Genomic DNA, 16,173 nt, shown 5'->3' with positions numbered 1-16,173 from the left:
GTTCTAAGGCCAATTTCCATCAGTTCCATTGTTTTAAAAAGCATGCAAGACAAATACAGAAAATCTTACCGTCTCCAGAAGGCACTGTGTTAAATTTTAATATTTTTACAGAATTACATGGTTTAAAAAAAAAGTTCTTATTTACAGCCGTAACTACCTGCCTCTTTTTTCATTTTTTTTTATACGTTAAATCCATGTTTAAATTAAAAAGGGGGAGCTGAAGACTAGGACCATGATGTGAGCAGAACTGATTTTCTGCACCTTCAGAGACAGCAAACACACCTGCAGCTCCATCGGGGGGTGCAATTTTCATGGGGTAAGGCGGGACATGGGCAGTGTCGGGACCTCCATCCTTGCAAGGACACGTGAAGGGGATTCGCTCCTGGTTGCAGGCAAACTTTATGAACTTGCAGAGCTCCTCCTGAGTGAACATCTCCAACGCACTCCAGAAAAACTCGATGTGCTGATCAGTTTCCATCAGTCCCACCTGGTACATGGTGTGTGCCTAAGAGAAAAGGAGAAAGTGTCCACTGCTGCTTTCTCCTCCCTTGGTAGATTTTCCTCACAGACTAAGAGGATAAAAGGTGATGGTAACTGCAGCTCCCTCCCTAGTCTTCTGCCTTTTAAAATCATTGCGGAATCCAACCATGGTAGACCGTTAATATACACAGTTTTGTATCTTTTCAGCCCATCAGCTTTCGTCACAGGCTTATCCTAGTCTGTCTCCCCTGTAGTGCTGGCAGAATACATTGCTTTTTTGTTTAATATGCAGGAAGGGTGCAGTTCATCATTGCCGCTGCTTAAGGAAAACAATACTAATACTCTAGTACTAACACTATATACTAGTACTAATAATGTATAGGATATTATCAAAGACTTTTTTTCTAATGGCATATTTCTTATGGTATTGATATAAAAGTATTTTGAACCAGAAACTGTCTGTTGAACATTAATTTTAGATTTTCAGATGTTAATTGCTATTTGAAATAGGGACAGCAGCTCTTTCAGCCCTTAAGTTCAATGACAAATAATGAGTAAAGCTTGAAAAAAACAGAGATGGAATTAGGATTTGATATATAAGGAAAAAAAGTTAATTATTTCTCTCTGGAACAAGGCCCGCTGCCGTTTTTCCCTGAAACCTGTGAAATCGTAACAGCTTCTCCAGGGACAGAGGGGTGTCCAAGTACAGGGCAGTGTGCCATACAGACCATCACGGTGTAACACAAGCAGAAGGTTCTCCGCTGACACCTTCCATGGGGAAAGATCCTCTATTGTCAGTCCGGCAGGTTTTGCCGAGGAAGCTGCAGTTCTTCATACCTTGAGAAACTCCAGGTTGATGTATGGAAGCCCACACGTCCTCAGCTCCATCTCAAGAGGGGTCAGCGTAGTCAGAAGCTGCAGGGGAATGATAGACCCAAGTCCAGCACGCACTGCAGTCATGCACTCCGGAGTCTGCAGCTCACGCATCCTCAAGCTCCTGATTGCAGTTGCATAAACATCCTTGTTCTCCCACCTGCAAGGGCAGAGATTCACAACAAGAAAGGAGAGTGCTTAGGAACCCACCTGCGCTACCCCCGAACTGTTACAGGAGGGTTTTTGGGGAGGCTGTTTCTGAATAATTGACTCTGAGCATTTAGCTATTTACATTCTGATGCCTCCCAATCCAAGTCTGCTTCAGCTTTCTCCTCCTCTCTCATGCTCACGTCACCCATTTCTCACAAGCCTTGTAACTGTGGGTGTTTACTTAAGCCAGCAGGCAGTCGATAAGCACTGCTCCTCAACCATCTATTTCTTACAGAACAAAAACCAACAGTGCCAGAGATCCCAAGTTCCTGCCAACAAATGTGAAGTGTTCCCAGCTTGTTCTAGCCTTCAGCTGGTTACAAAAGCTTCTTGGGAGAGCTTGGCTCTTGGAAAATTATTCCAGAGATGTTTCTCTTGCATGTAACCCACTGCAACATCCTGCCAAGGAAGCTGTTACTCACCCCACTGGAACGTGCCTGCCTCTGGGACAAAGCTCCACTTCTTCCCCTGTCATGGTCAGGTAGGTGAATTTGCAGCATGGCTTATTAGGGCAGTCGGGGCTCTCTGTCGCTAGATGCTGAGAAGCAATTTCTGCACACAGAGCTTCCAGTTCAGTCTCATCATTTATCTACCACAAAACACAGGAACAGTACCTGATGACCCATGTCACAGCATCTCATCACCACGGTGTACGAAGTGCACTGATTGTATCACCTGGAGACATCACGGACACCAAGAGGCAGTAACTGCTTTGGTTAGTTACTGCCTGGTTTAGTAGCGTGGAGTTTCTGTAAATGTTTCAGAAGCCTTCATCCCACTGCACCTGGCAGCACGAGATTGGCTTGGAAGAACTGCTCATCAGGATGTAAAATCCTGCACACAAAATAAACACTTTGCGACCCTGCTCAAGTGACTACCAGCAACAAAGTCGACCATTACCAGCCAGTAAATGCTGCTGTTGTTGGAACAACGTGCTTATGGGGGAAGCCCTGAAGAAAAGAGGAAAAAATTGCTTACGTTTTCAAATTTTTTTACATAGTTGTAGGTGAGGATGTCAGCTTCCTGGAGATCAACATCGGGATCCAGTGGCTCTCCCACCAGGGTCTTCCAGAACGAGGGCAGGAGGTCCAGTGGCAGGGGAACATCTGCTCGAATTGCAATACCCAAAAGCTGCCCAAAGAAGTGAAACAGCTGCTCCTCTGCATAGGTTATAGGGCTTGGTGTCAAAATGTACTTCCCCTTTAGGAAAAAAAATGGGTATACAAACCAACATTTAACAACTGATGCGTACCCTGCAGGTGCACAAGTTAACATGATTGTGAAAATACTGGTTTGAAGAAGATGAATACCACTGAGTTGTCTGAGAGAAGATTTGCTCAGCTGGAAGGGACCTTAAAGATCACCTAACTCCAAGCCCCTGCCATGGCCAGGGATGCCACTGACCAGATCATGCTGGCCAAGGCCCCTTTCAACCTGGCCTTGAACACATGCATTCATGGAAGGAAAGGCAACTTAATTTCTTGTGCTGAGACACCTCACCTTGTTCTTATTGACTGCAGAGCTTGGGCACAGCAGGAGAAGGGAGAGCGAGGAGCTCTGTAACTCTTTGCAAACTTGCCAAAGGAAGTGACGGAAAGATCCACCTGCAAGAGAGAAGCAAAATAATGAAGTGCTCTCCTAGGGTTGTTACCATTGCCATTTAATTCAGAGTCTGCTGTTCTCCTTGAAACCATGTTTCAAGCCACAGATTACACGCTTAACCTCTCTGACTGCACAGACACACGGCTTAAACAATGGTGGCGTAGACGCCAGCCCTGCCAGCCTATTATTCATGCTCAAGTTCACATTTTAATAGTTTAATTACATGCAAAGATATTCATTGAATTGCCTCCTGCTCAATTCCTAAATGCTGCTTTGTCTTCCAGCACTCTCTGTGTAAGACTAGCACGAACACTTGGTACACCAGTTGGCCTGCAAATGGAATTCATAACTCGATTAGAAGATGACGGGTGCTGTCTTTGTAACAACAGGGTCCTGCAGGCAGCGCGCTTCCACAGCTACAAGCAGTGAGGCAACGTATTAGAAGTCCTTATAAATACGAAGGTGTGGAAGCAGCATTTAGCTCTTCAGAGATATTGTCAGTAACAACCATGGACCTTCAAAAGAAAATTCCCCCTGAGAGAAGGCATCAGGTGGCCCTTTGTTCAGTGAGAGGTACAAAAAGTTAGCAAAAAGTTAGCGAAGTTGTGCGCTCACACAACTCCGTTTTATTAAATACAAGATGAAAATAAACTGGTTTGCTTAATTAATGGAAGGCTTTTTTTTTATTATTTTTTTTTCCATCTGCAGGACTACAAACACCACAAAGGTAACGCTGCTCCTTAAAGCTAAGGAGCCACATTCTGGTAGAAACTGGAGTTCCACTGGGAGGAAATTCTCACAATTCTGCCAACGTCACCTACGCTGGTAACTCTTTAATCCCGACTTACTTGTTCCATGAACCTCCTCCCCTGTGAATCGAATGTTGAAGGCGTACGTAGGGTCTCCACCACTGGCGAGTTTAACACAGAGCTGCGAGGATGGCACGCAGGCTAGCTGTCTTGCTGCCTGACAGAAATAGGAATTTTCTGAAGAACGGATCTCCCCTGTTGAAAAGCAAACCAGAGAAAGGAAGATAAAATCCCCGTACTGGGTATTTGCATTAACAACCTATCTGAGCTTTGTCGAGACAGATCTGACCTGTTACAATGGATTAAAATGACTTTTCAAGAGGATCAATGTCTCCCATACCTCCAACTATTTCCAGGGGATCCAGGGTGATTTCTGGGGCTGCATGATCTGCGGTTCTTTGGACAGTGGCATTCAGCACTCTGTTCATTACAGTTACTTTTGTGTCATAGAAGATTAAACCTAAATAAAGAAACGCATATTTCAATTATTTCTATTTTGATCTACCCTTCTACAATCTCGTTTTCTGAAAGCTTTCAGTAGCCAGTGATCTTCATTAGGTAGCTAAGAAATGGCTAACACATTTTCAAATTTATTTTAAAGTATTTGCTACTGATGCTTAGTAGAAGAAGTGCACTGGATTAGGACACTGATGAACACAGCTCTACTGTTATAGAGAGAGATCCTAGCAACTCCACCAGAAATCCTGTTCATCAGCACCACTGCCAGATAGCTTTCAGAAATCAGAGTTGTTTTGACAGTAATGCTGGGGGAAAGAAAACAAGACAAGAAGGAGTGCTGTCACATTGTCTTTATGGAGAGCCCAGATTTATGGGGGAAAGAACTCCGATGAACACTCCTCACTTCTCCATACTAGGTTCCCAAGCTTTTTTTTTTTAGCTGGGCCAAATCAAAAGCCTTTGCACGCTGACACCTTTGGTGAATTCTGTATCTTCTCAAATCATAGCAAGTTCTTGCAAGAATCATCCCCCCTGCACCACCTTTAAAAAACAAAATCAATAAAGAACCAAGAAGTGCCCTTGGGTTAATGCCGTTTTGGACATGACAGCTTATCAGGCTGAGAATACGGCCAATCAGCCAGTGTTAGTGCACTGAAATCACCATCTTGTGTTCCCTCTCCCCTCCATATTGTCATTTCTGACATGCGTTTACACGCATCCAAGTTTTTTGCAAAATATACTAAGTAGTTCAACGTGGTGCGTAGCACAGCCTTACAGGCAACAGCCATTCTCCCGAGAAACTGACCTTTGGCCTCTTGCAGCAACGCAGCAATACTGTTACTGTACATCTCGGTCTGCCGAAGCTCCACCAGCGGTAAGAAGAACGTCTCTAATGTTGTATTGAGAGACTGCAGCAGTGCAAACCGTAGGCGTAGACTTTCAACCGGAACATCTGAAGTGGGAAAAATTCAGAGATGAAGATGTCCCCTACCTGCTGGACCGTCCATCATCCCTGTGGATTCAGTCCAGGAGCCGCAGGAGCTTCCTTCGAAAGCAGCCCCTCCTGACCCCTGCCCATCAAGAGGGCTGACAGCACAAGAACAGCAGTGAACCGTGACTTCCCTTCCCAGATGTTAAACTCCTGGGTATCTGAGTCCACTATCTTTCGTCATCGCTACATTTGCATTCATGTAGAAATGCTCTTAGAAGTACCTTCATGCTTCAAACAGATTTAGGTGACCAAAGTCTCCCTAGGTCCAGAATTGAAATCCAGCCTTTTTCCTCCTTCAGGCTAAAAAGATACCGTGTTGTTATAGCCTGGAAGGTATGCCTGGAGAGCACGGAACAGTTGCAGTGCATTTCTAGAGACCTGGACTCAGTGTTCCCCATAGCTCATAGTCTGCATCTCCAAAGGAATGTCCCAGCTGTCTGGGACAAAAGCACCAAAGCAAAAGGTCAGTTGTAACCCTGTGTTCAGTCACTTCAAGCTTGGAATCTCTCTGCTCAGTGAACAGACCTGAGAAAACTAATCTCGTGTGTGAAACCAGGGAGCCTGGATACCCCTGGGAGCCTCTCTTCCAAAGACTGAGCAGTTCCAGCAGGTGCCTTTCCTGACAATCCCACAAACAGCATAGGAATAAGAACACAAAGCAAGAGCACTACAAAGCAGTTCTAAACGCTGTAATCTGTACATACTTAACAGGCAGGAAATTCTGGGATCTGCTGCATCAGCTGGATCCAAATAGACTTCATGGGGATGGAGCCGTGCTGGTGTAATCGCAAGGTGGCGACAAAGCCTGTTAACGTACTGAACCAGGGCCACGTCCATCTCCAGAGTCCATTTCCGGGACGCTTTCTGAGCATGTCTTGCATCAATGCAGGCACACCTGAAACGTAAGAGGCATTACACCTGTTGAAATGCAAAGGCCATACTGCTTACTGAGAGCATGTTGAGCACAACACCAGGTAGGGCGCTCTCAGTTTCTCCCCCTTTTCTTAAGGGAAGCTGTTTCATTACAAGAATTCCAGTGTGAGAACAAGAACTGATTTATCACCTGCTTTGTCTCACTATTATTAAATAAGAAAAAAAGAAAAGCATATTAAGCTTACCCGCTGCACTAACCACTTCACGTTTAGGAAGAGATATAGGGGAAGGGAATGGAGGCAGTTAGCTTGTGGACTGACACAGGAAGATAAGGAGGATTCATTTAAGGGACTTTCTTCCTGTGCAATATTAACAAGGAAGTAACAGTTCCCTCTCTGACATTATTACTGATCCAGTAAGAACTCTGCCAGTTTAAATACCCAATAACAGAACAGAAAGCCATCGCAGAAGGAGACCAGAGACTGCTGCCAGATCAATCTACAATTCTCCTGAGGCCCATTTATTCTGCAATCTGGAAGTAATAAGGACAGTGTGGCATATGATTTTTTGTTAGCTTTAGTGCAAGTCATGAACCTGCACTTTTATGTCACAGTGACTCTTTGAACGGATGTTTTAAGAAAATAACCAACAATGTTCTCTACAGGTCTTGCAGCCATGGATAGATGTTTGCTTGTTACTAACACACTGGTTAAAGCTACGTGGAATAGGAATACTTGGGATCAATTTAAGTGAGCACAATTAACCAGTATCACCTTTCCATAATGGTTTCCAAAACTTACCTTTCAAAGTGCAGATCATATCCACAGGACAGAATAGCTCTCCACACACTACGGATATCCTGTTTAGATCGGTCAACGACAAATCTGTGAAATCCATCCAGCGTCAAATACTTCTCCTCAGGAACTGAGTGTAGAGATACAACCATCAGAGAGTTAATGACTTCCTATGGAGCCTACACACCACACAGGAAAGTGTACAAGACTGCTTCCTCCCGGTTTTACCCAGCCCACCATGCCTCACTTCTCAAGAAGTTCTAAACACTGCTACTGACAGGTCCAATCTAGCCTGGAATCTAACCTAAGAAAAAACCACAACTAAATGAGCCCAATTCCAAACAATTAAAAGCAAAGACAAACCAAATCATTACTTTAAGCATGCCAATTCAAAACGTATTTTCTTTTAAAGATCTAACACTGTAGAAGAGTTTTTATAGGGCTACCACCTTCCTGTTTCTTTGTGGGAGATTTTTCAGGGTCCTTCTCTTCAGGTTTGCTCTTCTCAGGAGATTTTGGCTTTACAGTAGGTTTCTTCTCACTTAATGCTGTTCGGCTAAGGGACAAAATTAATATTAGAATTAAGTTTCCTTATTCCTGTTCAAAAAACTCAAAACATTGCTCGAATGTCTTCTATGCTCTCAAAGACATTTTCCTCTTACAATCAGTACAAGGAAATACAGAGGAAGGGCAAAAAGCCTAAACCCTGAGGAGAAATCAAAAACTGCCAGTAGGCTGAAGACACTAACCTGACACTATTAAGCACAGACTTCTCTTTTGTGGGCGGTTTGGTAACTGGGCGCTTGGTGCTCACAACTTTTACTGGATGCTGCTCTTTGCCCGCCTTGTTGTACTTGCTCTTGTCAAATTTTGGCTTGGGCACACCATATTTCCTTAAAATCTTCCAACACAGAAAAATGAATAATTAACTGACACTTCAGAGTTACACAAAAAACCACTGAAAACAGTTTTCAAAGCACTACCTGAGTAAGTTGGTCCTCTAGCACCTTCTTCGGAGGGCGGACATTTGTGAAGAACACATGAAGAAGGTTTCCAGGAGTTTGAGAATTTATCTGCTCTTTACTAAGATAGATATCAGCAACCTTAATTGGTTTTGTTGGAGTTAGGCTCAGCATTTGCTCAGAATGGACGCAGCTTTTAAATATTTCTGTGAGGACTTCCCGAGCACCTGGGACCAGTTTCTCACCTAACATAGAAACAAAGTAGAGCACAAAATACTGTGGCAGCTCTTCAGGATTTGGAACACAAGAAAACATTTTACATTCAACTAGAATATTACATTGCACACCAGCTGCTTTGAGAGAAAATCACTTAGAAAAATTCTACTAGCAGATCTGACCTCTCTGCACTTTAATACCCCATTTATAATAGAGAATCGAATGTTGAATGCCTCCTCCTCTTTTGGCCCAATACTGTAATTATTATGAGCAATCACAATCTGACACTTGTATATCATCGTGTCAGTGAGATATTTGCCTGTACGAAAAGCACATACCTTTTATTGACTTATCATTGAAATAGTCTTCTAGTGCTGGGCTCCCCTGTGTGTCAAATAAACTCTGATTTACTGTAGAAACAGTTAAGATCTCTTCAGTTGACATTTCCATTAGTTCATCTTCACCATCCAGACTTGACAAACCAATGAGGTCACTACTGTTGAACAGACTGGCTCGGATTTTCTCTATTTTAGCTCTTGACCTTATCTGTAAAAAATATCAGTTAATTAACAGGAATTCTGACAGAACAAATAAACTTTCATTTATATTAATCTGGGTCTTAAGCTTTTTCCCCTCCCCATGTAAATAGTCACTATTGAATTTCTTTTACCATTCTTCTACATTAATCACTTGATAATAGAATTCAGGTTCTACCTAGAAATCATCCCTTCTAAGAACACCTGGCCACTCAAACCACTTTTCTGTTATTAATCATGCAGAGCTGAAACAGCTGTTTCTTGGTTCTTAGTCTGGAGACAGCCCTCAGAGATATCAGATAAGGAGCTGAAAGTTTCACATAGGTAGCCTGTTGTTATTTCCAACTCTGTTGTCTTTGCTTTGATCCTCCATTTGGAAAAATATTGATATTAGCACAGGCCTTGAATTCTCAGCTACACGGAATTGGGAGCAAGAGCAATAATTTCCTTTGATTCTGAGAACAGCCACCACACATCATTGTCAGAGCAGCTACAGACTTGGAGTAGGTTTCAATGCGAATATGCTGACAACTTTCCACATGCATTTTATGGTTTATTTCAAATCTGGTGTCTTTACGTCAATTAGTAACTTAAAAATAGCAACTGAAGGTTCTCTTTCTGAATAAGCTGATTTTCTTCTAAAATGGAAACTGATATAATCCCAGACTATGCAAAAATGTTTCTCAATTCACAAGCTATCAGAAATGGCAGTGCTTTGGTAAGCTGCTGAAAAATCTGCAGCATTCTGTTAGTGGAAGAGTTCTTGCGCATAGTTGAAAACCTGGAGTGACCTGACATCAATGACAACCACAATGTTTTTAAAAATTAATTTTGAATCACACGTCAACAGAATTTATCATCTCTTCTACAGCAACTCTGTAGAGGAATCTGTAGATGGCTTAAAATATGTGAAAATGTAGTCATTAAAGAATTGCCCTGTGGGTCAAACCTATCTCAAAATTAATCTCCAGCAGTGGCCAGTAGCAAATCTGAATAAATTTATATGAAATTTATGTGAATGTAAGTCCGTGAATGGTACACAAAGGAACAGTGAAGAAGAAAACTGTTCCTCAGCCATCCTGTCCAAGCTGAGAGCTTCTAGTCTTAGTGTAGCATGCACACTGTATTCTGCACCTGTGCTGAGCTACACCGTACCAACAGTACCTTCCACTCTCCATTATTCAAGTCATGGCCTCAGTTAAGCAGAAGAATTTTCAGAAAAGGAAACATACAACATCCTTTTCTTAGTAGTCAGATCATGGTGTTATACATAAACCACAGCTCTTATTACTTTTTTCTAAAAACAAGAAAACCCTCCCATGACCAAAGAAGTACCCCTTGTGATCAAAGGCTATTACCTCCACCACAGCAAAGCCTTTGATTGGCCGTGACAGAAGCTGCTGGTTGTCCAGCGATGTGACCGTGTACATCGATCCAACGTCAGACACAGATGCTGTTTCTACATTGTCAAGCTGCTCCCCGAGGCTGCCAAGGCTGCCAAGGCTCCCAGTACTGCAGTGTGAAAGATCCAGACTCTCTTGGCTGGAAACAACGTGTGGTTCTAGCAGTCCTGGTGGGATGGCCAGCTCCAGTCCTGCTTGAAACTGGTCAACTGAGATGTCACTAACGGTCCGAGAAATGCCCTGGGAGCTGCAGAGGGAAGCCTGGCTTGTAGATGCTGAAGCACTAACACTCATAGCAGGCGTGACGCTGCTAGAGCTGCTGATATCCAAACTGTCTGCACTGCTGGAGACTGTTGGCTTTTCCAGTTCCGTTCTGCATTCTCCTCCTTCTGCTTTGTCCTTGATTTTTTTGGGGTCCTCTTCCTGCAAAGGGATGTAGATTTCATCCTTGAAGACTCCACCATGTGCGTTACATGCCTTTCTGATCGCATTTCTGACGGTACTCTCCTCCAAGTGAGTCGGTATTCCAGAAATGACAAGCAAGCGGCTGTGAGCTGTGGGACCTACTAGTGCTTGACATGCATCTGCCACAGCATCGTTTGTCACACCCAGCCCTTGCGGATCCTTTTTAGTTAGGTGTCTGAGAATTATAAGCAGAGTCAGTGCTCTATGAAACCATAACATATCCTCAGGCTTGCTTCCTCCTATACTGAGGATTGCAGCATCTGTTTCAGCTGCTCTGGATGAAGACCGTTTGCCTGAAGATGATGTCTTTTCCCGCTTCATTTTGACTTTTTTCCTCTTTGACAGCAAGCTTGGACTCTGCGGTGTCTGTCCTGGAGAAGACGATGATGAGGAGGAAGAGTCGCTAAGATTTGGTGCACTTGTTGAAGACATCACATTAGCTGTTACGCTCATATTGATGGGTAAGGTTACTTCTGCTACAGCAAGGCAGACTTCCATCAGAGCATGAAAGTAGGTAGAAAATCTTCCTTGGTCAGCCGCTCCAACACCAGAACCACCACATGCATTTCCAGACACCCAATTTTGTGTTTCTTCATCATACAACTTGTGAAGTTCCGACTGCAGGGCCATGAGCATCGCTAGACAGGGATTTAGCTGAAGGGCAATAGAAGACGACAAGCCTGCTGGATTTTTTTTCTGCTCCAGGTTGTGAATTTTGCGAAGCAACTCAGCCAGGAGATGAAATATCAGTTCCTTCACACATGCTGCCATGTCTGTTGTCCAGAGAAAGTTCCCTGTGTGTAGAAGGTAAGGCACTGGAGTCAGCACAGTTTCAATGGGAGTAGCTTTAACGTTACTGCTACAACTCACATAAGAAAAGGTCACCCCAGTGGATGTGTCAGTAGTAAGGAAACCTGGATGGCTAATTCAAGAAGTACACAGAAACATAAAAATTCAATGTAACAGAAGACCTCAGAAACAATACTGTCATTTTTCTTTTATTTTCTCCCCTAAAGTCTCCAGCTGAATCAGCACATTATTGCTAAGTAAATACTGTGTTCTCACCTAGAAATTCCACTACTTGCAAGAGAACTGAAGCAGGAATAGTATCCAGTTCATCTTCTGATTTCCCATCTCCATCTTCCAATTTCCAAGTTAACAGCTGTTCCGTGAATGCCATTGCCAGGGGGAACTCAAGCGGAAGAGAATGCAGGACGAGCACAGCTCCAGGAGGAGGAGATACTCCTAAGAAAAAGGTCAGTGAAAACACCATGACTACAGACATTGCAAAAGTAAGAGTAATAGCGTATCTGTTAAGATTATTTTTTGAAGCTAAATTTAAGCTAAATGGGAACCTTCCTTACTAAGTAGTGGCAATATAGGAAGCTCCTACAGAGGCAATGATTATACTTGCCTCAATTTTAAGAATACAGTTTAAAAGTTTTTAAAATATCTGGATTTTTACCTAGTTTGATGTGGACCTTGTCTGTAGGGGTGATCACTGAAGGGTACTGATTGGTTGTCGGGGGAGGCGTTAGGCCTGTGTTGGTTGGAGAGGCATCTCGAGGATAACACACAGCTTCGATTAGGTTTAACTGGCCGTTCCTCTTCACTTTATGCCCAAGCCCGTAGACGAGCACTCGAGCCCAAGGAGCTTTATACAGGGAAGAGCTAAGAAAAGAGCAAGAACAATGCAGCTGGAATGTAACTAGCTACTAAAAATCCCAACTCAAACAAGATGAAACACTGCAGTATTTATCCCACCTCCCAGAAAACGAGTTTAAGAGAAGAGAAAGATCTGCAACATGAGCACCTACATACTCAGGGTTCACAGAGGCTCAGCAGCACAGGCAGCATTACTTTCATCTTGGCCACTCACAGCCCCTCAATTACTTACTCTTTGCGGAATCCAGACTGGCTTTCCTTACAGGACACAATTACAAACGCAGCCCCAGGAAAATTAACATCCATATTGACTTTGGATTCTGAAATTGGGAATTCTTCAGCAGGAAACTGTTCTGGTGCGGTCTGTAATGTAACATTTCATAATGAAAGTCCCCAAGCAGCAGTAGCAAACCACCCCCCTTTTCTTTTTCAAATAAAATATAGCACCACAAATAATGATGTAGGGTGAAGCCACTTCAATTTAATATGATCCAGTGTATTGCTACTGCTTGTGTTTTCAGTGTGCCCAGTATGATCAGAATAGCAATATAATCCAGCCAGAGAAACAATTCGGTGCAACAGACAGTATTATGGAAGTTAGAATCACACGTGAACATTTCCGCTTAGGCAGGCCTTGAAAACAACACTGTTCTCAAAACATTACTAAATATTTTACCTGCAAAAAAGAGCAGATCTGTTTAGTAAGGTCTAACAGGCTCTCCTCTCCTTGATGCAGCGTCCGAGTGATGGCTACAGTGAGCCACTCTCTGATGGCTTGTGAATTGCCCTGGTAGAAGAGGTCTGTGGCAGCACAGTTCTGGGAATGTATGCAGTGTTGCAGAGACTGGGCCAAAAGAATAGAACTTGAACTGATTGTTCCATCTGTAATAACAAGTAGAATATGACCAATTTAGAGATCACCTCAAAATGTTTATGTAGTTTGTAGAACAGACAGTGGAAAGAAATTTTTAAACAATATAACAAGCTGCTAACTTTCACTCCTGAGCAAGTTCAAACCTCCTCCCAAAGGTCAGCAGTAGAAAGGATCCTTCAAAGACCAAACCTGCTCGCTGACACTGTTGGTTCCAGATGGGATAGCCCTCTAAATGCCAGCTGTGTTCTTCACCTGCCTTAAACCAGCGCTTAGGGAGGCCTGTCAGACACACACAGAGCTGTACAGGTTCACAGCTGACTCACGTCCCATATATGAAAGCAGGCACAATTCCATTAACTGTATAAGTACAGCAAGGACAAATGATCGGAAGTGCTTTCTTTCCCACTCATTCTAGATGAGTTGAAAGCAGCTTCATCTGTGCTCAGGCTTTCCCCATATACAGACAGGACTGCTGTTGGGTGGCCCCGAGTGGGTCTGGAGCCAACATCCCACTGTTGTTGTTCTGGAGTTAATGGGAGAAGCTGAAGAAAGTCAAAGTGCAGCGCACAAAGTAGTGGGCAATTCACGAAAACCCCAGCTTGGAAACTGTATGTATTAGCAGGACTTAGATTAAAACTATTTTTAAACCAGGGAAAAAAAAAAAAAAGGAAAAAGCTTGTAAAGTTATTCTCCAAGCCATGCAAAATAATGCTGTTCTCTGCAAGAGGATCTTTTACAATGCAGCATCTGTTAGAAGTAGCCAAGTTTCAAAGACATTGGAGGAGGGAACAGCATTCTTTCAATGGTAATTATTTACTTCCAATTATTAATAGCCTATTATTTAGCAATTCATACTTCCTCCTTATGCCCCAGCCATGTTACACACATCTCTTTGCATGCAGAATAGCTTTGTCACGATAATTGCCTTTATTAACACTCACTTGAATTAGCCCAAGATCCTTTTCCATGATTCAGCACATATATTTTCTAATGAGATCTGTGATTCCAGTAGGAAAAGGACAAACCACTTTGTAAAATGAAGAAGAGTTGGATTTTGAGAACTGTGAGACCCAACTGGCATTTAGTTTCCTTACAGGTATCCCGTATGGGTACTTTCCTCACCCCCACCCCACCCTACTCCCTGAACAGAAGGCCACTGATGACAAAGGGACAGGAGCACACTGAATGGAATCTTAGGAGGGTCTCTGAACTTTCTTGAGCACTTATAAATTAGATCATGAGCAAGAATTTCACTTTAATACCATATCACTAAGGTAATTACATCAGGAATCCATTGGGACATCTATTCAAATACTATCATTAACAACTAACTAATAAGTGCCAAACCTTAGTCTTTTTTTTTTTTGGCCCCAGAAAATTATTGTACCAAAAAACTGCTGTGATAAAAATCAGTGCTTACCCGGAAGAGGTGGTGCAAGAAGTTGGTTGGATAGCAACTGCAGGTGCTCCAGAGTGATATCACGAATAGCAGGAATATGAAAGAGACGGGTAAACATATGTGGAGATTTGGGGGCAAAAATATTGAGAAGAGCCATGCGACAGTAGAGCTTGGCCAGTGCAGCTTCACTTCGCAGAAGTTCTCTAGAAAACACAAACATCAAAATATTTGATTGCTTCAACACACTTAAAACATAAGCCATATCCAAACTGCCTTTGTATCCAAGCATGTATACTGAATTTATTCTGTTTTAAATGGTTGAAGTAGACCCAAATCTTTCTTTCTTATACAGCCCATCTAATTATTGTACCCAATTAAGGCATTTGAATAAGTCAACTCTCCACAAAGTCAGTAGAGTTCTTAAGCTTTCAGATAGCAACTGATTGATGGTACAAGAAGCGTAGGCTTCAGGAAAAATACCTGTTAGACAGGAATATATAAAAACGCTTTCACGTGGCAAAGTATCACTTTGCATTAAACAAAATATGCCCTTTTCCACCCTATTGCTCTCAGACTCCATTACAGTCTTCCTGCAAATTTAAGCCCCAGGAGATTGCTCAGTTTGTGTAAAAACAGCTGCATGTCACTGATGACAAAAATCAAGGTCCTTTACTTTTTCGTGTCTTCAAAATGTTTGGGAGAAAAATACTTATGAAACCTATTCTGGGAAGAAAATCCCATCTGTAAACAAATCAGACAACATGCTTTGAGTTTGAAGTAGTTTTTCCTATCAAACTCCTGCATAATTTCTATTTAATACTGGCAACTTTTGCATTAAAATCTTAGTTTTGCAAATGAGAAACACAATCTCAAGAGGTCAAAAGAGTCCTGTATTTAATGGTGAAATTCAGGTTTCTACAGTTATGCAAGAATGAACCCACAATAACTGAATGCACTACATAAGCTTTCTGCAAAGCTAAATTGCTTAGGTTTAGTGTTTATACAGAAAGATCATTTCTCTTTATTAAAATGCCTCCATCAAGACCATTATAATCAATTTCTTTTATTTACAAAAAAACAACTAACTACATACTAAGACATGAAGCTTTAATTAATCTTTGTTAGCTTTAACCCAAGAACTACAATAAGATTCAGAAGCATACTACTGCTCAAAGCAAGGCTGCAGTAGAGACTTGTATTATCTGACTCAATCTACAGGATTTCATTTCTAAATTTATTTTCATTTACCTGTGAATTTGGATATTGGTATTATCCAGGGTAACCAATCCATTTGTTGCAGTCCTCCTATAACCAGCAGGTGGCCTTTCTAACATGTCAATGGGATACCAGTATCTAACCAGAACTCCTTCACTTCTGAGATACGTCTCTACTTGTACCAATTCATTTACCTGGAACACCAAAAACAGCACTGTCAAGCACAGTAATGGTATTTGTTCTCCAAAAAAAAAAGAGCACCAAGTCAGCATTGTAAGCAGTTCCGTATAGCTAATCAGATTTGCTCATAGATGTGTGATGCTGATCGTTCAAGTGCCTTCCCATCA

The 16,173-nt window shown here is 42.4% G+C and overlaps 1 protein-coding gene across 4 annotated transcripts in view; it reads right to left on the bottom strand.

Moving 5' to 3' along the window:
• HECTD4 (HECT domain E3 ubiquitin protein ligase 4) overlaps nucleotides 1-16,173 on the bottom strand; it is a 70,984-nt gene that overhangs the window by 4,017 nt on the left and 50,794 nt on the right. For all 4 annotated transcript variants that reach the window (XM_035340192.1, XM_035340195.1, XM_035340193.1 and 1 more), the window contains exons 55-75: nucleotides 15,860-16,020; nucleotides 14,633-14,814; nucleotides 13,015-13,220; nucleotides 12,571-12,701; nucleotides 12,139-12,344; nucleotides 11,739-11,918; nucleotides 10,164-11,467; nucleotides 8,608-8,815; nucleotides 8,075-8,298; nucleotides 7,841-7,992; nucleotides 7,541-7,647; nucleotides 7,098-7,221; nucleotides 6,129-6,319; nucleotides 5,239-5,385; nucleotides 4,315-4,434; nucleotides 4,014-4,169; nucleotides 3,064-3,167; nucleotides 2,542-2,763; nucleotides 1,986-2,152; nucleotides 1,318-1,513; nucleotides 283-505 (exon numbers count right to left, since the gene is read on the bottom strand). In XM_035340192.1, the coding sequence (XP_035196083.1) occupies nucleotides 283-505; nucleotides 1,318-1,513; nucleotides 1,986-2,152; nucleotides 2,542-2,763; nucleotides 3,064-3,167; nucleotides 4,014-4,169; nucleotides 4,315-4,434; nucleotides 5,239-5,385; nucleotides 6,129-6,319; nucleotides 7,098-7,221; nucleotides 7,541-7,647; nucleotides 7,841-7,992; nucleotides 8,075-8,298; nucleotides 8,608-8,815; nucleotides 10,164-11,467; nucleotides 11,739-11,918; nucleotides 12,139-12,344; nucleotides 12,571-12,701; nucleotides 13,015-13,220; nucleotides 14,633-14,814; nucleotides 15,860-16,020 (4,711 nt within the window). The remainder of the gene's footprint in view (nucleotides 1-282; nucleotides 506-1,317; nucleotides 1,514-1,985; nucleotides 2,153-2,541; nucleotides 2,764-3,063; nucleotides 3,168-4,013; nucleotides 4,170-4,314; nucleotides 4,435-5,238; nucleotides 5,386-6,128; nucleotides 6,320-7,097; nucleotides 7,222-7,540; nucleotides 7,648-7,840; nucleotides 7,993-8,074; nucleotides 8,299-8,607; nucleotides 8,816-10,163; nucleotides 11,468-11,738; nucleotides 11,919-12,138; nucleotides 12,345-12,570; nucleotides 12,702-13,014; nucleotides 13,221-14,632; nucleotides 14,815-15,859; nucleotides 16,021-16,173) is intronic.

This window comes from Oxyura jamaicensis, chromosome 15 (assembly GCF_011077185.1).
Source record: "Oxyura jamaicensis isolate SHBP4307 breed ruddy duck chromosome 15, BPBGC_Ojam_1.0, whole genome shotgun sequence".
Classification (NCBI taxonomy): Eukaryota; Metazoa; Chordata; class Aves; order Anseriformes; family Anatidae; genus Oxyura; species Oxyura jamaicensis.
Note: the sequence above shows the minus strand (reverse complement) of the source record. Positions and strands in the feature narration are given on the sequence as shown.